General features: G+C 42.2%; 2 protein-coding genes across 4 annotated transcripts; both read right to left on the reverse strand.

Annotated features, from left to right (window-relative positions):
* Positions 1 to 7,678: 7,678 nt before the first annotated feature.
* On the reverse strand, positions 7,679 to 15,901 carry LOC139420896 (dehydrogenase/reductase (SDR family) member 7B). 2 transcript variants are annotated; one of them, XM_071171301.1, is made up of 7 exons: positions 15,800 to 15,901; positions 9,666 to 9,865; positions 9,365 to 9,483; positions 8,928 to 9,141; positions 8,681 to 8,773; positions 8,307 to 8,459; positions 7,679 to 8,202 (listed from the first exon to the last, which is right to left on the reverse strand). In XM_071171301.1, exons 2-7 carry the CDS (start codon positions 9,814 to 9,816, stop codon positions 7,997 to 7,999), a joined length of 936 nt encoding a protein of 311 aa, XP_071027402.1. In that variant the 5' UTR covers positions 9,817 to 9,865; positions 15,800 to 15,901; the 3' UTR covers positions 7,679 to 7,996. The 2 variants fall into 2 exon arrangements, with proteins under 2 accessions (XP_071027402.1, XP_071027400.1); XM_071171299.1 differs by having other exon boundaries at positions 15,477 to 15,866.
* A 1,706-nt stretch (positions 15,902 to 17,607) lies between these two features.
* On the reverse strand, positions 17,608 to 20,140 carry LOC139422106 (transmembrane protein 11). Of its 2 annotated transcripts, none has more exons than XM_071173254.1 (2): positions 20,045 to 20,140; positions 17,608 to 18,613 (listed from the first exon to the last, which is right to left on the reverse strand). In XM_071173254.1, the coding sequence occupies exons 1-2, from the start codon at positions 20,089 to 20,091 to the stop codon at positions 18,097 to 18,099; spliced, it is 564 nt and encodes a 187-aa protein (XP_071029355.1). In that variant the 5' UTR covers positions 20,092 to 20,140; the 3' UTR covers positions 17,608 to 18,096. The 2 variants fall into 2 exon arrangements, with proteins under 2 accessions (XP_071029355.1, XP_071029356.1); XM_071173255.1 differs by having other exon boundaries at positions 19,995 to 20,090.
* Between the last annotated feature and the right edge of the window lie 937 nt (positions 20,141 to 21,077).

The following is a 21,077-nucleotide window of genomic DNA, read 5'->3' on the forward strand; positions in this document are numbered from 1 at the left end:
GACCTTGCCGCTGTTCCAGTTTCAACTGTTCTCTGCCTGCGGCTATGGAACCCTAAACGGTTCATTTTTACTCTTGAGGTGCTGTCCTGTTGCACCCTCTACAACCACTGATCTCCACCCGGCACAGCCAGAAGAGGACTGGCCACCCCTCATAGCCTGATTCCTCTCTAGGTTTCTTCCAAGGTTTTTGCCTTTCATGGGAGTTTTTCCTAGCCACCATGCTTCTACACCTGCATTGCTTGCTGTTTGTGGTTTTAGGCTGGGGCTATATAAATAGATTTGATTTGAGAGAGGACTGAGGGTCTTCCAAATATTGAAAGTGTGTAAATAGTTACCCATGTTGTTTTGTAAATGTATATACATATATTTTTTTATAAAATGTTTTTGGGGGCGTGTGTTAGAATACCATTTTGGTATTTTGTATATAGTTAATTGTTTCAAAATGTATACCTTCACCAATTTGGCCACTTGGGTACATTTGGGCTTCTTGTGTGGGACACCTGGGTCACTTCATGATTAAATGTCATGTAGCACACTCATTTTGGAACTTTGCACAACTACTGTTGCCCTCTTATATTTTTCACTAAAATTGTCCCCATCATCCTATCTGAATGTTTGTTTTATCTTGTTCATTTTAAGGATGATCATTAAAAAATAAAAAACGTATGTTTTTTTTCATTGTTTTATCTAAATCAGATCTATTGTATTATATTCTCCTACATTCAATTCACATGTACACTAACTTCAGTGTGTTTTCTTTCAAATGGTACCAAGAATATGCATATCCTTGGTTCTGTGCCTGAGCTACAGGCTGTTATATTTGGGTATGTAATTCAGGCGGACATTGCACAAAGTAGGGGGGAGCTGTAAGAGGTTTTAAACAGTTGAGTAGATTAATAAATAGAACCACTGATTTTCTTTATTCAACAGGGTATGGGGGTTATTTCATGTATTAACAGGGTGGAAGAAATCTCATAAGTGTTTTATTGTTTAGGGGTAAGTCAAGTCCCATACAATGCTTTAACCTTATCTTTTTCAAATGATCCATAAAGGGGAAAACTCTGACCATTCCTCAGAATACTTTTTACACCATTTACATACATCTACGTGTGGGTGTGCAAGTTATATATTATTATTTTTTAAATTGTTACTTCATCAGATCATCATAACCCATTATAGTCAATATTATCTTTATCTTACTTTATCTCTAGTAACCCATTATACATTTGTGTTCAGCCCTTTCCCATCTCAGCTGTTATCCTCAATGGCTTCTTCTGTCAGTGCTCACTACCTGTAGATCGATGGGCGGCGGTGGACAGAAACCCTAGATAACGTTATAGATCTAAAAACTAAGCTCATAGAACTGGCTGGGGTATCAATTATTTCACCTACTCAGTAATCCTCTTTCACACTGGAGCTAGTCTCCTGACAGCTCTCATTCACTCAGTAATTTATAGCTAAATTTCAATCTTAACATTTTCAATAAACCATATTTCAATGTTATTCAAATTTCAATCAGTTTAATATCCAAATTTCCATCTTGTTATCCAAATTTCAATCAGCTTAATTTGTCATCTGACAATCACAACTTCCACATCCACATTCACTTACTATTCCCAAACACACTTGGTAATCTAACATATTATCCATATGCATCTTCAACGATTCTCTTGTTACTTGCTATGCACCATATGTATCTCCTATATACATATTTAATAACACCACATATTTAAAAACACTTATTTGTAGTGGCTGCAGACCACGTAGACATTTCTTATGAATGCCTACAGACAGTGGTCAGCGGGGCTTTCCATGGTACCGTTACGCCCTCGCTCTAGTCTTCTCATAAAATTAGTGAATAGCCTCTCTCTATAAGATTATGGGTACATGTTTAGGCGTTACTCACCTTGATTTAATTTATTTTAGATTTTTATACAGATTCAAACAAAATTGACTTACTGAAATCAGTTGCCGTCCCTCAATTGTTTGCAGATGATGTCTCCTTCTGGGCAGCTCACAGTAAGGGTCTGGTCTCGGTAGGTCTTGTCATCTTTTGATCAGACAGGAATTTCCCTCACGCTTCATAAAATGCGCCACCAGTTTTTCTCGCAGACCCCCACTGACTCCCCATCAGGCCGAATCAATCATCCTGTTCGTTGACACCAAATTGTTGTGGAAATTCTTCCACAGGGACACTCAGTCAATCTTGTATGAATCATTGTTTATTGTCAGTGCACTGGAGAGGTTCCAACCAACTCAATGCACCACATGTCGATCAGGAGCTCTAACGGGCAGTCCTGTTAGTCCCCTTATATACTAACAAGTTATATTTGCATGATTCATATTATTCTTCATTCATAATTAATGTTTGCTTCGCGCAGGTGACAGACCAATACCTCACAAGGCTTCTCTCTAAGCTGAGACCTTGAAACTGAGATATCCCTTTCTCTAAACAAGGTTTTGGGGCGTACTGCCAAATTGCAGATACTGATAGTGAGGATTCGTTCAGTCACTTGCAGGAACAGAGAAATGGGTTTTTAGAAAAGCACAAACATAGAACACAGAAATGTATTCATAGAAAAGCACGAAGATAACATTTTCCATCACACTACTCAAACTGTCTCCTGCAGAGAGGAACTATAACGTCGGCAACCGGGAGCTCTTGGCTGTGAAGTTGGCATTAGAGGAGTGAAGACACTGGCTGGAGGGCGCCAAGGACATTTCTCATCCTCACTAACCATCGGAACCTGGAGTACATACTGACAGCGAGGCGGCTGAACCCGCTCCAAGCAAGGTGGGCCATATTCTTCACTAGATTTGAGTTCACCTTGTAATATCACCCAGGTTCAAAGAACATCAAAGTCCACAAAGATGTGGACATAAGCCAGGCTCTGGAGAGAGAACCCACACCTGCTACCTGTCCTCCAGAGCACAGGTCATAGAGGAAGGTCATAGTGTCCCCCAATTCATGTCACGGGTATGAAAAGTCTTCATAGAGAAGCTCGGGGTCACGGTCAGCCTCACTTCCATGTACCGGCATCAGTCCAACGGGCAGGTGGATAGGATGAACCAGGAGCCTGGGAGGTTCCTTAGGTCCTGGCAGTGACTCGTGCAGAGGGAGTGGGCCCGGTTCCTTCCTTGGGCGGAGTACGACCAGAATTCACTGCGTCACTCCTCCACCGGGCTGACCCCCTTCCAGCCTGCCCTGGCTCTGTGGACCCCGAGCCAGACCAACGCTCCTGCGGTGGACGAGTGGTTCTGGCATGCAGAGGTGGTTTGGAACTATGCCCATGTAAGGCTCCAGCTCCCGGTTTGTGGGGCCCTGCAAGGTCCTCCGCAGAGTCAACGAGGTAACCTATAGATTACAACTCCCCACTAAGTACCGACTCTCACCCTCTTTTCATGTTTCCCGTCTCAGGCCGGTGGTTCCTGGTCCACTGGCTGGGGCCGTCCCCTGAACACCCCTCCACCTGCCCTAGACATTGATGGGAGCCCTGCCTATGCTGTCAGGTCCCGTTTGGACTCCCAACGTCGTGGGGGTCGGCTCCAGTACCTGGTGGACTGGGAGGGGTATGTCCAGAGGAGCACTGTTGGGTCCCGGTGGATGAGATCCTGGATCCCATCATCCAGGATACCTTCCGGACCAAGCCGCACGTCAGGAGGGGGGGGGGGGGTAATCAGGGTGATGATGAAGTCCAGGTTTCCATAATGTGGAGCAGGTGTGTGCGCAATGTGGGTTGCCAGGGCCGGTGGTTAGGAGACCGCTGAGCGCTGTTTTCCCTCCCCTATTGGTAGTTACAGTCAGGACTCGTGAGAGGTGAAGGTCGAGAGCCATGCTTCATCCGAAACACGACCCTGCCAAGCCGCACTGCTTCTTGACACACTGCTCGCTTAACCCGGAAGCCAGCCGCACCAATGTGTCGGAGGAAACACCGTACATCTAGCGACCGTGTCAGCGTGCATGCGCCCAGGTCTGTAGTGGCGCCACTAGCACTGTGATGCAGTGCCTTAGACCGCTGTGCCACTCGGGAGGCCCCAGTCTTCAGGCAGTATTGGTTTTGTTTACGTTCAGTACGCTACTCCTGTTTTGATTATCTTCATGTTTCTTATTATTAAACACCTCCTGCACCTGCTTCCTGACACCCTGCGTATACGTTACAAATATCCTCTTTTATGTCTCTTGTAGTGGAAATGAATGACGATGACAACTTTGATGAGCAAGCCCTCCCTCTTGGTGAGTATTTCATTTATAACCCTTAAAGCAGGAGTTCCCAAATGTTTTTACTCATGGCCCCCCTTCCAGCAATGGGGAACAAACAAGATTAGCTTAGAATTCAGTAGCATTATTTTATTGTATGAAGAATACAAAAGTATATTTTCTCCAAATTAATTCCAAAGGATTGCGCACATGCGGCTGGCTATAAGAAACAGTTATTTATGCAACTTTAGTTGTGATACAAACATTGCGCTATATATTGATATATTCTAAGGCTGCATGTTGTACCTCTAATGATTTGAAAAAAATATGCATGAAAGGAATGAGCTCTGCATTGTTTCTTGTGCAGGCTGCACACACTTCATCAGTCTCTCATTCACAATTTGACAAGCACTTGATAATATTCTCAACAGGCCTTGAATTCCCTGGCGGCTTCCCCCTTGTGTGGCCATAATGCCCCCTAAAAAACCCATGGCTTTTGCAGCCAAAGTGGCTGTGTGCCCATGGGCTGAAATATAATAATTAGAATTCCCTTCTCCCAGCAGCCTTGCTCCGAAGCACCTCTCACTCACATGGCTCTCTCAGATATCTCAATTCTTATTAGCCAATGCCCTTCATGTGATCGGGTCCTTCTCACAGCCATCTCAACTCTGAAGTAGGCTACAAGTGAATACAGACACATTGGGGATGCAACAGCGTGCATCCTTCATCAAATTCCGAGGAGTGTTTTGAAGATGTTAGAACGGTCCACATAAGATGAGTAGGCCTAACAAACAGCAAAAGCACTGGCCTATGTCAATCTACTATCGCCCATAGTACAAAGGTTGACCTATTCTGTGCAAGAACATGTGATAGATCCCAAATTAATACCACTCGCATCAAACCTAAAAGCAATTAGGCTGATGCAACCTATCAGAACGTTTGGCTTAAAATGTTGATAAACTATTAGGCTGTTTCTTCACATAAGCGCAGCAATGCGCTATAAGAGCGAATGTTCCAAAATGCAATCAATTAGCTGTTCTCAAAAGTGACTGCAAATGTGACTATAATAAAGCATTACATGCATAAAGGTGCATTTTTTTTTTTCTTCCCCAAACTTGAAACTCATGTGCCGCCTATGTATGCCAGTTAAGCTTAATTTACAGTGCCTTGCGAAAGTATTCGGCCCCGTTGAACTTTGCGACCTTTTGCCACATTTCAGGCTTCAAACATAAAGATATAAAACTGTATTTTTTTGTGAAGAATCAACAACAAGTGGGACACAATCATGAAGTGGAACGACATTTATTGGATATTTCAAACTTTTTTAACAAATCAAAAACTGAAAAATTGGGCGTGCAAAATTATTCAGCCCCCTTAAGTTAATACTTTGTAGCGCCACCTTTTGCTGCGATTACAGCTGTAAGTCGCTTGGGGTATGTCTCTATCAGTTTTGCACATCGAGAGACTGAATTTTTTTCCCATTCCTCCTTGCAAAACAGCTCGAGCTCATTGAGGTTGGATGGAGAGCATTTGTGAACAGCAGTTTTCAGTTCTTTCCACAGATTCTCGATTGGATTCAGGTCTGGACTTTGACTTGGCCATTCTAACACCTGGATATGTTTATTTTTGAACCATTCCATTGTAGATTTTGCTTTATGTTTTGGATCATTGTCTTGTTGGAAGACAAATCTCCGTCCCAGTCTCAGGTCTTTTGCAGACTCCATCAGGTTCTCTTCCAGAATGGTCCTGTATTTGGCTCCATCCATCTTCCCATCAATTTTAACCATCTTCCCTGTCCCTGCTGAAGAAAAGCAGGCCCAAACCATGATGCTGCCACCACCATGTTTGACAGTGGGGATGGTGTGTTCAGAGTGATGAGCTGTGTTGCTTTTATGCCAAACATAACGGTTTGCATTGTTGCCAAAAAGTTCAATTTTGGTTTCATCTGACCAGAGCACCTTCTTCCACATGTTTGGTGTGTCTCCCAGGTGGCTTGTGGCAAACTTTAAACAACACTTTTTATGGATATCTTTAAGAAATGGCTTTCTTCTTGCCACTCTTCCATAAAGGCCAGATTTGTGCAATATACGACTGATTGTTGTCCTATGGACAGAGTCTCCCACCTCAGCTGTAGATCTCTGCAGTTCATCCAGAGTGATCATGGGCCTCTTGGCTGCATCTCTGATCAGTCTTCTCCTTGTATGAGCTGAAAGTTTAGAGGGACGGCCAGGTCTTGGTAGATTTGCAGTGGTCTGATACTCCTTCCATTTCAATATTATCGCTTGCACAGTGCTCCTTGGGATGTTTAAAGCTTGGGAAATCTTTTTGTATCCAAATCCGGCTTTAAACTTCTTCACAACAGTATCTCGGACCTGCCTGGTGTGTTCCTTGTTCTTCATGATGCTCTCTGCGCTTTTAACGGACCTCTGAGACTATCACAGTGCAGGTGCATTTATACGGAGACTTGAATTTATCATCATTAGTCATTTAGGTCAACATTGGATCATTCAGAGATCCTCACTGAACTTCTGGAGAGAGTTTGCTGCAATGAAAGTAAAGGGGCTGAATAATTTTGCACGCCCAATTTTTCAGTTTTTGATTTGTTAAAAAAGTTTGAAATATCCAATAAATGTCGTTCCACGTCATGATTGTGTCCCACTTGTTGTTGATTCTTCACAAAAATATATAGTTTTATATCTTTATGTTTGAAGCCTGAAATGTGGCAAAAGGTCGCAAAGTTCAAGGGGGCCGAATACTTTCGCAAGGCACTAAGTTATTTGGACACTTTTTAGTTGTGATCCAAACCTTATCAGAACATATAGGCCTATGGGCCTACATGTGTGCAACTATGATTTCAAAAATTAGTTTTGATTTAGAATTATCATGCACCTGTCTCGGGGCAGTGAAAAAAAAGACATGTCATCTATGCACTTAATTAGCGAATGGAAGATGCTTTTCAGGTCGCCCCAAAAAGTTACATATTGCAGCTTTAATGTAAAATAGAACTTCTAGAAACGTTACATTGCAAGAACATTCTGAGAATATCGCTGGACTGACACTCGTCATATGCTCTAGAAATGTTTACATTTCTTGTTGGATTTTTTTGAAGATGCTTTTGATCAATGTTCACTCAAATTGTTCTGTATTAATGTAAATTGAAATTCTCAGTCAGCATGTGTTACCACGTAGTATATTGTATTAGGCTTCTGTACATGTTTTCACCCTGTCCTGTTTATAATTGTAATGTGTTTGTATACCTGAGGCCACAAATAAATATTATTTGAGAGAAATAAGGTTATTAGAAACAATCCCTGAATGTCTATACTATATCTGCACCATCAACAGATTTGTTCAATAACCATCACACAGTATTCACTAATGAAGAACTCAGATGACAGAGCAACTGAGTTTTCTAACAGGTCTATGAGCTAAGCCAGTAATGGTGGTATTGTTCAGGGGCACACAACGACATCAAATTGATCATCTGTATTTTTGTTTAATTCACAAATTATCATGAACAAACTCCAAAGCTAATCATTTCAACAAATGAAATGTTCAGGTCGCTATGAAATGTTATTACACGTCAATATCATAATTGTTAATGTGATCTACCCTGAACACTTCGCAATATGTTAACCTTGAAGTTGAAGCAGTTTGTAAGATTTTCTGTTATTTCATCTAATGAAACACTACACATCACACTGTGGCTTTAAAACAAAACAACTTTTCCATTTGCAAGTTAGTGTGCATTAATCAATTTATCCATTCCCATAGTTTTGCCACGTCCTCTACAACTTCTCACTCATCTTTGGATTTCTGCTCCTTGCGGGCCCGAGAGGCCATGACTTTGAAGAAGAGGGCGGGCCACAGGGTGCGAATGTAGATGGCCAGAGTGGGCAGGGGCCCAGCCAAAAGGACCTCTTTACTCCTGTGATGGACAGCCTTCAGGACCACTTGGGCCACATCTTTCGGTTCCCGCCCTAAAGCTGTTGTCTCATCCAGGACTTCACCAGAGTAGAAAGGAGAGAAATAAATAGATGACTAATGTAATTACAGAGGGGGAGGGGAAGGGCAGAGAAAGAGTGGGCAGTTAATTCCTCTCCATTACCTCCATATTTGGAGCCATCACACGTGACAGCGTTAAGAGACAGGTTGGTTCTGATGTAGCCAGGGCTGACCACTGTCACCTGGATATTGTAGCGCTCCATCTCAGCCCTCAGACAGTCAAAGTAGGCCTGGGTGGCGTGTTTGGAGGCAGCATCTGCTCAAAACACATTGTTTTTATTCCTTTACTAGTACAGATATCACTGACAGAGCTATTTGCAGGTGGAAATAATAACCGTTTCACCTTCCTTTGGAAATGTTTGTAGATTTTTGTTATGTTACACATTTTCTAAAAGATCAAAATGTCAAAATGTGATTTCATGGATAATTATTTAACCTCAGTTATAGGGTTGGCATCACTATCTCTACATTACTCACAAGCTGATCTGTAGGGGATAGCAATCTTCCCCTGGACACTGCTGATGACCACTACGTGTCCACTGTGCCGGCGAACCATGGAGGGCAGGAGGGCTACAGTTGGAGAGAGAGAGAGGGATGGAGAAAACAAAAAAAGTTGAGAGTGGAGAGAAAAATCAAGAGACTACATGAGCTCAAGACATGAATGGCATTTGTCATTTGACCACAGAGAGAGTACATTTGGAAATCGGGTGATCATAACCTTTACCTTGAGTTAGAGCTATGGGCCCAAAGTAGTTGGTGTCCATGACGTCCCTCTGTACGGAGATATGCGTCTCCAGGATGTTGCCGCGGTGACTGATGCCGGCGTTGTTGATGAGGACGTCCACGTGGCCGTAGCAACTCAGGATCTCCTTTGCGGCCATGGCAACCACCTCCGCTGTGTCGGACAGGTCAAAGATCACCATACAGGGGGTGTACGTCTGCCGGTGATGACATCACAGACATGTCATAAGAATTCAAGGGGTGCATCTCAATAGTCAAATGTTCCTCTCTCCCCTGTCTCCTTTCCTTCATCTGACATGATGTAAAAAAGCTGAACTGGTGAAGGCAAATTTCTAGTATCCAACTCCCTTATCTTATGTTTTCATGTCAGCCCAGTGGAGGAAGAGGAGATGCGAAGTGAGTAAGTATGTGTCTCCATACCTGCTGCTGGCTGTCTGCTGCGGTGGCTATGAGCTCCTGAACTACGTCCTGTAGCCTGGCTCCGTCCCGGCCACACAGAACCAGCCTTGCTTTGGCAGCATGGAACACCCGAGCACACTCTGCAACACAACACACACACACTAATTTAAAAGGTATAGTTCACTTTGAACTAGTACCTAGAACCTTTGAGAATGTTTTTTTAATTTTATTTTTGTGATTCTGTCTATGTAGCCTACATTGTGTATGCTGCGAAACTGCCTCATTGAGGACATTACATTTTCTAATCCAAAATAACACTCACCTCTCCCCAGGCCAGAGCTGGCTCCAGTGATGACCACTACAGTGTCCTGGATGGTAGCCCCCTGTTGGAGCCTCTGGAGCAGCCGGTAGAGCAGCACCAACCCCAGCCCACCCAGGACCAGCGGCACCACTCCGCCCATTACACGCTCCATGGCTGGGATGATAGGGTCGGGTGGTCCGGTCCAAATCAGTTTACCCTGCCTGGACAACACACAACCACTTCTCTTCAGGATTTCCAAGCTGCTTCCCAAATGGCACCCTATTTTCTATATAGTGCACTACTTTTGATAGGAATCTGGTCAGAAGTAGTGAACTGTGTAGAAAATAGCATCATTTCAGAGGCAAGTTAGAGGCTGCCAACCTGTGAGGATCAGCAGAAATCATTGCCCACCAAATTAAAATACCGTAAAACTTTTCTTTAATAGCGCAAGCGTTTATTTGCTTAAATCACTGAACACAACAGGCGCTAATTAGAGACCGACTTCTATTTGAGCCAGGCGTCTATTTCCTTAATGAACGCATTTTTTTGCATTGTTTAATTCCAGCATTTTAATCCATTTCTAAATGTCCTGCACTAATGTGTTATGTACACACTGTGTCATGTTTCTTTTGTCTTAGTACGCTTCAGTAAAAAATACAACAAAAACAGAATAAGGCCAATAATAGTACATTATGAAACGCTGTGATAAGGCTTAGAGATTTCCCTTCAAAATAAAAGTCCCACAATGAAGGTGGTAAAGAATTATACAAATGGTCGAAATTCGTAACATTTTATGAGGAAATGTAAGCGGACTTAGAATTTTGTTTAACAACATGAAAAAAGGAATGAAGTTAATCGCCTTTACAGCGCAAATAATAATATTGCATTGACATTTAACAGCATTAAAAGTAATGATTACTAGATAGTTATGGTAACAGTAAATGTTTTTTTTTTTTTTACAATACTTCTATTAATAGTAATAACAATATTAATAATAATATGATAATCAAATTTAGAAAACACTTGTTAATTAGCCCATTGTTATTGCATGATGTTCAGCACATTTTTCATATTGTGTGTGGGGGGGGTTCCATTGTACTCAGGAGCACTTCTATTTACTAAGAGTTTTGATCTATATTTGTCATTGTGTATTTACCATTGCAAACCAATGCTGGCACTAAGACCACACTCAACAAGCTGTATAGGGCCATAAGCAAACAAGAAAATGCTCATCCAGGGGTGGTTCTCCTAGTGGCCGGTAATTTTAATTCAGGAAAATTGAAATCCGTTTTACCTCATTTCTACCAGCATGTCACCTGTGCAACTAGAGGGATAAAAACCTCTAGATCACCTTTACTACACACACAGACTCCATACAAAGCTCTCCATTTGGCAAATCAGACCATAACTCTTTCCTACTGATTCCTGCTTACAAGCAAAAACTCAAAACAAGAAATATCAGTAACGCACTGGGTGCATGCCACTTGGGTGCATGCTCAGTTCCCTCCTGCACTCCCTGTTAACCCATGAGTTTGCGACACGACGGTGGTAGGTCTGATCACCAACGACGATGAGACAGCCTATAGGGGGAGGTCAGAGACTTGGCATTGTGGTGCCAGGACAACAACCTCAACGTGGGCAAGACAAAGGAGATTATTGAGGACTACAGGAAATGGAGGGCTGAACACACCCCCATTCACATTGACGGAGGGGGGTCGAGAGCGTCAAGTTCCTTGACGTCCACATCACTCAGGACCTATCATGGTCCATGCACACCAACACAGTCGTGAAGAGGGAACAATAATGCCTCTTCCCCTCAGCAGGCTGAAAAGATTTGGCATTGACCCTCAGATCATTTAAATGTTATACAGCTGCACTATTGAGAGCATCTTGACAGGCTCCATCACCGCCTGGTATGGCAACTGCTCGGCATCCATACGCAAGGTGCTACAGAGGGTAGTGCGTACGGCCCAGTACATCACTGGGGCCAAACGCCCTGCCATCCATGGCCTCTATACCAGGCGGTGTCAGAAGAAGGCCCTGAAAATTGTCAGACTCCAGCCTATAGACTTTTCTCTCTGCTACTGCACGGCAAGCGGTGCCGGAGCACCAAATCTGTGACCAAAAGGCACCTGAACAGCTTCTACCCCCAAGCCATAAGACTGCTGAACAGTTAATCAAATGGCTACCCGGACAATTTACACTGACCCCCCTTTATTATTTATGTATCTTAATTGTTTTGGACTGACTTCCTTGCACTGGCTCTTCACACCCACTAGATTCTACCCTCACATACACTACACTGTCACTCCAACACACACGCATGCATATTGACACCACACACACACATTTTACATACGCTGCTGCTACCCTCTTTATTATCCTGATTGCCTTGTCACTTTTACCCCTACCCACATGTACATACCTCAAATACCCTGTGCTCCTGCACATTGACTCGGTACCGGTACTCGTTATGGTTTTTGTGTTTTTATTTAGAAAATATTTGTCCTACTTTTTAACTGTGCACTGTTAGGAATGAGCTTGTAAATAAGCATTTCACTGTAAAGTCTACACCTTTTGTATTTGGCACAATACAATTTGATTGATTTCCAAATACACAGAGTTTACACCCCAAGTAGCATCATTGCTCATCTGCAGCCCTTAAAGAGGGGCCAATCAGCTTAAGTCCAATAGTTTTTTCATATTGGGGACGCCATTTTCTGTAAATTGTGTCACAGTAAAAAGGGGGTATATTCTATTCAGATGGGCTAATGGGACAATTTGGAGCAGTGGCAGTCGGTGCAGTTTAAGATGAGTTTGAGTTTATTTTTACAGAGTGCGCACATTAATCAACATTTCGGTAAAAACCGGTAAATTTTCAACCGCAGTCCCTGGGTAGGTTATTAAAAACAATAAACAATTAATGAGCAGTGAGCACAAGCAGAGCAACATAGGACAGGCAAGACGTTGCATGCACACCGAGCAACGTAGCACAAAAAGCAACAAGACAAAATCCATAAAAGCAACAAAGTGTTTCCACACCTAACAAGCTACAGACAACATGGAAAGTAGCAATACACAACTAGCGATTATGTTCAAAAGTCTGATTGTCCTTTAGCCATGTCTTCATGTTGTTTGTGAATGTGTGATAGGTGGTGCAGTTGTGTGTCTGATGGCAGGGTATTCCAAACATGAGAAGCTCTCACAGAGAAAGCAGATTGACTAAAGGTGCTTTTCCTTAAGGGAACTATACAGTCACCTCTCATGGCAGACCTTGTGGATCTGCTGCCATGTTTGGGTTCTCTGTTTAACAAAAGTACTGAGTGGAGGGGGAGCCAGGCCATTTAGGATCTTGAATACAAGACATGCGTCGGTGTATTGCACAAGATTTTTCCAACTCAGGAGCTCCTGCTTTCTGAGGATGTAACAGTGATGATGGCTATTGGGCTTCCTATCAAGACTTTGAGAGCCTGTTTGCAGACAGACTGAATGTGTTTTAATGTTGTACAGCAAGCTTGGGCCCAACTAGTCAAAGCAGTATGTTAAGAGTGGGGGAGTATCATAGATTTGAAGAACAGTTTTGCTACTTCTGTAGTCAAACAATTTCATATAAATCGGAAATTTGCTAGGTTGAATTTGGTTATTTGAGGGAGAACACTTTTTTTTTAAAACAAGCATAGCCTTATATCTATTACAGCACATTGGATGACTGTCATTCATATTCCATTCCCTGAGCTCAATGTAACATCGATAGGTTTAGGCTACTACATGATTGTAAAATTTTCCCTATACCCATCATGAGGTTGCTACAACCTAGCCTATGAAAGAAAGTTTATAACGTAGGTTCACAGGTCGAGAGAAATTTAAGTAATCAAGGTGACAGACAGTGACACATTCGATTCCGCCTTGCACACTCTTGCCTGCATCTAGCTTGATCTAGGGTGTAATCATTAGTCCCAACAGTTGCAAACAAAAGTTTATTGGACAAATTCAGGTATGTTTATCCCCGTTTAAGAAACATTTCAACAACAGAATCGTCAGAATGAATACCCCCGATCACATGCTAACACAGTTCACTTTCATAGCAGCCACATGCAAACAGCATGATCACATCTACGCGCTCTCATAACACCTTTTCCCTTCGCCTGTGGACTTCAGTGCACAACACATCAGCTGTCTGTGACCAGGCAAAAAAATAATAATTTCCAAGCCAAACCTTCATAAGCACTACACACAGCCTACATCGTTGTCCCCATATTAGCAAACGTCATAGTCAACATAGTTACTAGAACTAACGCGTTAGTAAACCCGCTACAATCATGCAGTACAGTGTACAGTTAGCAAGCAGTTGCAGTTACGCCGGTGGGCCCCCTGTGGCAATAAATTAATAAAACCAAAAGATTACCTTGACATTGAAGAGTTCCAGTGTTGGATAGCCATAGCCAGTTGCTAACATAGCATCCCTCTCTGTTTAAGTTAGCTGCACAAGTGAAAGTGCAAAAAATACAACAAATAGCTAGTTCTCTCTATTGCTTCTTCATTTTTAAGAAATTAATTTGTTCAAAACTGTTCAACTATTGTCTTTCGCTCTCTTTGAGTCAACTACTCACCACATTGTATGCACTGTAGTGCTAGCTAGCTGTAGCTTATTCGTTCAGTACTAGATTAATTATCTTATCCTTTGATTGGGTGGACAATATGCCAGTTATGCTGCAAGAGCTCTCTGATAGTTTGGAGGACGTCCTCCAGAAGTTGTTTTAATTCATGCGTCTGTCCATGGAAGGGGGTAAGAACCATTAGCCTCCTAGGTTTTGCATTTAAGTCAATGTACCCAGAGGAGGACAGAAACGAGCTGTCCTCCGGCTACACCATGGTGCTACACTAGAGTGCTGTTGAGGCTACTGTAGAACTTAATTGGAAACAGTGCGTTTTAATCAATTATTTGGTTAAATATATTTATTATAGTTTTATCTGAAGAGGATAACTTTATTGTTTCACTGAGGAGGATGGTCCTCCCCTTCCTCCTGTGAGGAGCCTCCACTGATTCGGAGTACAATGCATTTCTCATCCCAGGGTTGAGGTTCGTTTTCCGCCGGCTCCGCTATGTCTTAGGGCGTTTTCACATATTACATGTTTTACCCTGGTTCGGTTTCCTGGAGTATTTGTTTGAATTCTACACAAAACGTTTTGCTTTCACAACACCTAAAAAAGTTTCTGGGTGTGATTAGTAAAAACACACACTATATCATCATGTTAGGGAGCAAGCTTGTTTACACGGGCAAAAAAAGTTCCACGTGACTCACAATACCTGGTATAATATATATTTTTTTCTTCATTTTACCAGGTAAATTGACTGAGAATACATTCTCATTTACAGCAACGACCCGTGGAATAGTTATCGGGGATGAATGAGCCAATTGTAAATTGGGGACCTTGCACCCCCTACTCACGCAGGTCCAAGATTCGTTCCAGCATGCGTTACACATGCTTTAGAGCGCGGATCGACACAAATGCAGCTATAAGTAAGCGGATCTGCTGGCTAAATAAAAAGAAGCACACAACAATAACAGCTGCTGTTATGTTCCGACCGTATACAATGACACCGTTTGGTCCTCTAGCTAGTTTACTTTGCTACAAGGCAGAACCCTCACATTAAATACAGAATAATCAGTCACTAGCTACATTAGTTGCTAAATAACTTTTAATATTCCACAACCAAGTCGTCTTACTAAAATATGAGCCTGCAGCTACTGACAGATGGCTAATAAACTCAACATGACTAACCAAAGTGCCGCAAATATCTTATGTAGCTATGCCGAAAACTTTACACACCTGACACCTGTCCGTTTGAATCGTCGTCAACATAAAGGTTTGATGATAATATTTGATAGTAATCTTTGTTCAAATCTGAACACCGACAATAGAAAGTAACCCGGAAGCAGCTAGGAAAGTTTAATTCCAGCCAATCAGTTGTATGTGACGTTGGAAGGATTTCTGCCAATCACGTGTAGGCTGTCAATCAGTGCGCATTATTGCTAACCCGGAGTATTCCGTTTTTAAACAGGTTATATTTCTTTAGTTTACAATAGTTTCAACTCAACACATATTTATATCTGTCACTGCCACGCGTCACCAAAGATTATGGATATACTGACAAGATTACATGTCTCTCCGCCTTAACAATGGTAGTCGTTGTCCACGATGCAGAACAGCTAAAAAAAACACAGCGGGCTGTCTAGCAACCTTCTATCCTTTCTTTGGATTGGTGGATACATCTCATTATTGTAATCTTGTTTTGAATATTCGATTAGGGTTGTTGACGTTAACTGCCTGTATGCTATAGCCTCATGTCACGAATATGCGTAGACAACTCTTGAGAAAAAAACACTTTATATCGGAATTGCCGGGAAGTCACGTGTCCTACTTATATCAGTACACTCGTAACAATTTAAGCATTACGAAACTTATATTTCATCAAATAAACGTCACGTAGGAAAATAAGCCATTCATTTTTTGTTGACCAAATTCGACACTCATTGCCCTCCATATAAAAACTCCTTGCTTGGTGTGCAAAACGACGACAATACGCCACCTGCTGGAGAGAGAGAGATTGTCCACCGACTTGGGACTTTTCTCTGGTATCACACCATTCTCAACTGATGACTCTCAAATGCATATCAAGATGATCCAAAGTTAGAGCTGGAGGTAATAAGCTAGCACAATTACTAGAAAAAAACATTGTACATGTTCTAAGTATTTTAACTGCAATCCCAAGAAAGACTTTCCAGGTTGTTCATTGTTAATTTTGTATAATATATTGCAAAGCAGCAATGTGAAAGAAAAGACAGGCAAACAGGGTAAGTTGCCCTGTATTGATGATTGCCAAACAGGTATTTGGCTAATCAGGCCCCCATCAAGCTGCAAAGCCTTACAATTTCAAATAATATTCAAAATAAAATACAGGTAAACCATAATGGTTAGACACACTAAATTTAATGTTGCTCTCTTTAGTGCGATTTTTAATTAATTTAAAATATAAAACTATGAATGATAATTTTCTTGTAACCTGGCTAAGTCGTGTGTACACAAAGTTGTCATGTTCTATTTTACATAGCAAACAACCTGATTTTTAAGATTAAAAAACACCACAAGAAGACAACTTGCAACATTTGGGACTCCATAAACACTGTGTACTCCAAACATTAGGAACACCTTCCTAATGCATGCTGACTCCAATGCTTCCCACAGTTGGCTGGATGTCCTTTAGGTGGTGGACCATTCTTGATACACATGGGAAACCCCACCAGCACTGCAGTTCTTGACACAAACAGGTGTGCCAGGGTCCTACTACGATACCCTATTCAAAGGCACTTAAATATTCTGTCTTGCCCATTCACCAATCAATGGCTCACAATCCATGTCTCAATTGTCACAAGGCTTAAACAACAGCCTTTAACCTGTCGCCTCCCCTTCATCTACACTGATTGAAGTGGATTTAACAAGTGACAACAATAAGGGATTATAGCTTTCACCTGGTTAGTCTGTCATGAAACGAGCAGGAGTTCTTAATTTTTGGTACACTCAGTGTACATGTCCCTTACATACACAACCCACTCAGAAAGTCCCCATTAAGTGTCTAACAATCCCACAAAGAGCTCCATCTGGACAGTATTTTTGCCCATAACTGCATGTGTGTAAAGGACAAGACAGATAAACACAATGTTGGGAAAGGAACAGAAAGGAAATCGGCCATGCGCAGCAAGTCCTATGTTTGTGTTGATCTGTTTTGTCCTTAACAACTGACTGTTGAGGGATGGCCAAACAAGTATGTTTAAAGGTCTTGACTTTGTTCCAAAAACTGAGTAAACCTAGAAAGACAAGTCTGAAAACAAAGGTAATGCTATTGCCTTTGTGATTCAAGACATGGTGTAAAATTTGTTTAATGAAAAACAAAATACAGAAATGAGTTTGAAATATCCTAATGTTTAATGAAAGGGTGACATACTGATCAGCAAGAAAGGGGTACAGTAAAACTACAAGGAATAGACATGTTGGTAATACTTAAGCCTGTCCGTTTCAACTGCAACACAATTCAGTCTAAATCTTTTTACTTAGCTACCCTTGTGCCCTAACTTAGTGTATTGAGAGGGGTACAGGGATTGGGAAGAGGCGCAAGGGTACCATATGGATAAGTGCACTGGTGATGTCACTTACAAGTAAAGAAAATAAGGGAAAAATAATTCCTTCTAGTTTGAACTATATCCCTCTGATCCATCAAACAGCCCAAAAGTAAGCGCCCGCGCAAGTGAGGTGGGGTGGAGGGGGTTAGGGGCAAACCCTCGACTCAGCACATGGCTTCCACTTGGCTTACTACTGGGTGGATTCTTTCTTTTCCCGCTATATTTTTTTAAATTTTATTTATTTTATTTGTTTAACCCTCTTCAGAGTATGCTCATACCACATAGAGTTCGTAGATCTTCTTGGCGCAGTAGGCCAGGGCGGCCAGCGCTATCGTGTTGTGGAGTCTCTTTCTGTGGATGTCGTCCCTGCGCACCAGAACCACTGGCGTGGAGGAGGTGAGTGTGTGCAGGGGCAGCCGCGAGAGTTTTTGGCTATCGTACTCCACCTGGTACTTGCAGCAGGGATCGAACTGCCAGGAGATTCCGTAGAGGGCGGAGCAGGCCACACTGAGGGCACCAGCGGGCAGTGCCACGTAGCGCGAGTACTCAGGCGGCAGCGAGAGCGGCGTCAGGAGGCAGGCGGTGCCCGACAGGACGGCCGTCTTGTGCAGGCAGTTGCCCACGGCGATCCAGCGGGCCGTCTCGTCGCCAATGCGTGTGGGCTCGATCACAATGTACTTGTACTGGGCCTCCAGTGCCTGCTCCAGCTCATACTCAAACTGGTCCTGCGCATTCTCCCCGTTGTAGATCTCGTGAACGATGTAGCAGTCCGTTGCCGCCATCACTCCCCTGTGTACAGAGAGAGATGAGATAATGAGGGAGAGAGAGGGGATTAGAAAGTAGATGGAAAAGGAAGAGAATCACAATATTAAATTCCCAATTATTTTCCAAGCTTCATAGCAATTGTGCAGCTTCGGGGCCTAAGGCAAGTGGTTGCACCAGTTTTTAATGATGATGTACAGATGAGTACCACTTGTGAAGAAATAAGGGGAACAACTACGTTTACAAAAAACATTTTTTTTTACATTATAGTCCATGACCTTTATCAGATTAGTGCACAACACCTGTTTTTTCAGCTCACTGTGGTAAAAACAAGACACTTTTGTGGAACTTTGACATGTGTTGCCTGTGCATGTTTGACATAAATATGAGCTGTTGAATCAAAGGTAAAGTATGGTATTTTCTCATGTTTAGAATTCTCAAGAGTTCACTAACTAGTCGTCAGTCACTCAAGTAGCCTGTTAGTAATAAGCTATGGTGATAACTTCATTTAACTCGGCAAGTCAGTTAATAAGAACAAACTCTTATTTACAATGATGGCCTACCCTATGGGACTCTCAATCACGGCCGGATGTGATACAGCCTGGATACGAACCAGGGACTGTGCCTGGGAACGTTAACGTAGCTATGGACAATATAAACAATATGCAGGAGAAAACTAAATGTAGCTATATCAAGTGGAAATAACTCACGTGTAAAACTCGAATCTCTCACTTTGCAAACATTTTGCCACGCGCAAGAGCGCTAGCTAGCTCCCCAACAAGATTAACACGGCATGCTAAATAAGGCTGCGTTCGTAAATTCACCCTGGCTGAGTCAGACACTCCAGAGCGAATTTACGAACGCACCCGTCAAGTAGCTAACTGTTAGCTAGCTAACGTAAATAAAACTCTGGGTTAGTGAGCATGTTGATCATTCACAACTTTCAAAATTCCAGTAACATCTATATTAGCTACGTATAACATGGGAGCTGCTGCTGTGCTGTATTGGACGCAGCTTTGCATAACGGCAGTTCATTACGTTACATTGGTCAGCTCTACCGCTGTTTGGAAGCTAGCTGCTCTGAAAAGTAGCTAGTACATAAATTACAAGCGGCGAGTAAAACGTTAGTATTGTGTTATACGACCGATATGCTTGATATGTGCTAGTATATCTACTTTGTAACGTTACGGCATGTTTTCACACCATTTTAGTTGGGATGGCTAACCTATTCAGAACTTGACTTTGAAGCTTTGATGAACAGGCTATCGAGGTTAGCGACGATAGCAAACATGCTAATCAAAACATCACATGAGCAATTATGGAGGAAGGAATTTGGGAGTGACAGCTGCATTTTGCTTTTAAAGGCCATATGTTGGAATAGTGAACGTGTAGGTATCATAAAACAGGCCTTGTACACAAAAAACAGTCGCGATATGGCAATGATTGAGTCAAACTGACCTCTCCCTGTTGACTGGGACACCGCGCCTCCTTCCCAACGACGCCATCTTGGAGAACCAATATACGACTGCTGTGGACGCAGTGCAAGCTAGGATGTGTAGTGTATGTTATGCTTGCAATACACTGCGAGGACGACTTAATGTACTTTGTCGTACTACATTTCCCATAATTAATTGAATGCATGTAGGATGTACCACTCATTATTTATACCATGTAAATGTAGAGGTCAGTTTAATTTACTACACTAGTACATTTTGACGTAAACTGTAATACAAAATGTATAACACAAATGCGGAAAATGCTGCCTACACATCATGTTTATGTTTTTTAACAGTTGAGAAATGACCAATCACAAGCAAGGACAACACTATGGGAATCAAGAGTAGGATAAACCATTCTATAGCCAGGTTGCGCAGCAGGTAAATTGTTCCACTAGCTATTATGGGCTACACTCACACTTCAATGCAACGGACTGTCACACTGAAGTGGGGGTGATATTTACCTGCCTCAGGTTGCTATACTTACCCATATTGTGTCCTGTCCTATCCAAGCTTCTCTAGTGAGTTTATCTGGCTTATCGCACACACAGTGTATAACACTAGACTGGGAAGTGTGTTGTAACCCTGTGCCAAGCCAGTGCAAACCACGGTAACATGTGCAATCCATTAGTATGCTCCCTGCCTCCCTTGTCAATAGATTAATTGCATAAAGTGCACCTTTAAAATGTTATCACCTTGGTATTCTGCAGCTCAGAGGTGAAGTATACTAGGAAATTACTTTAAAATGTATAAGGCACATCTAAATGATTGTAAATCAATGTTTCAATGGTTAGTCAAATAAGGTATTATTTAATTTAAAACAAGAGAGATATGGTAAATAATCAGACTGTCTGCAGACTTTATACCCATCCCTGTCAGACAGTAGGCCTACAGAGCCATCCCCTGAAGACTGTGTCATCAGTTTTACTGCTTTCCTGACCAGTATGCATTCAGTCACCTAGTAAATAGTACATCTCACCTAGGTCAAAGCCAGA

This window comes from Oncorhynchus clarkii, chromosome 12 (genome assembly GCF_045791955.1).
Source record: "Oncorhynchus clarkii lewisi isolate Uvic-CL-2024 chromosome 12, UVic_Ocla_1.0, whole genome shotgun sequence".
Classification (NCBI taxonomy): Eukaryota; Metazoa; Chordata; class Actinopteri; order Salmoniformes; family Salmonidae; genus Oncorhynchus; species Oncorhynchus clarkii.

Bases quoted from the DNA above. Each gene is read 5' to 3' on its own strand.
- LOC139420896 (XM_071171301.1), bottom strand. From the start codon at position 9,816: ATGGAGCGTGTAATGGGCGGAGTGGTGCCGCTGGTCCTGGGTGGGCTG. The intron at 9,142-9,364 runs GTATGGAGACAC...CATCACCGGCAG, and splicing joins CAGCAGACAGCCAGCAGCAG to ACGTACACCCCCTGTATGGT. The intron at 8,460-8,680 runs GTGAGTAATGTA...TGTTTTGAGCAG, and splicing joins TATCCCCTACAGATCAGCTT to ATGCTGCCTCCAAACACGCC.
- LOC139422106 (XM_071173254.1), bottom strand. From the start codon at position 20,091: ATGGCGTCGTTGGGAAGGAGGCGCGGTGTCCCAGTCAACAGGGAGAG. The intron at 18,614-20,044 runs GTCAGTTTGACT...CTCTGTACACAG, and splicing joins GTCCCAGTCAACAGGGAGAG to GGGAGTGATGGCGGCAACGG.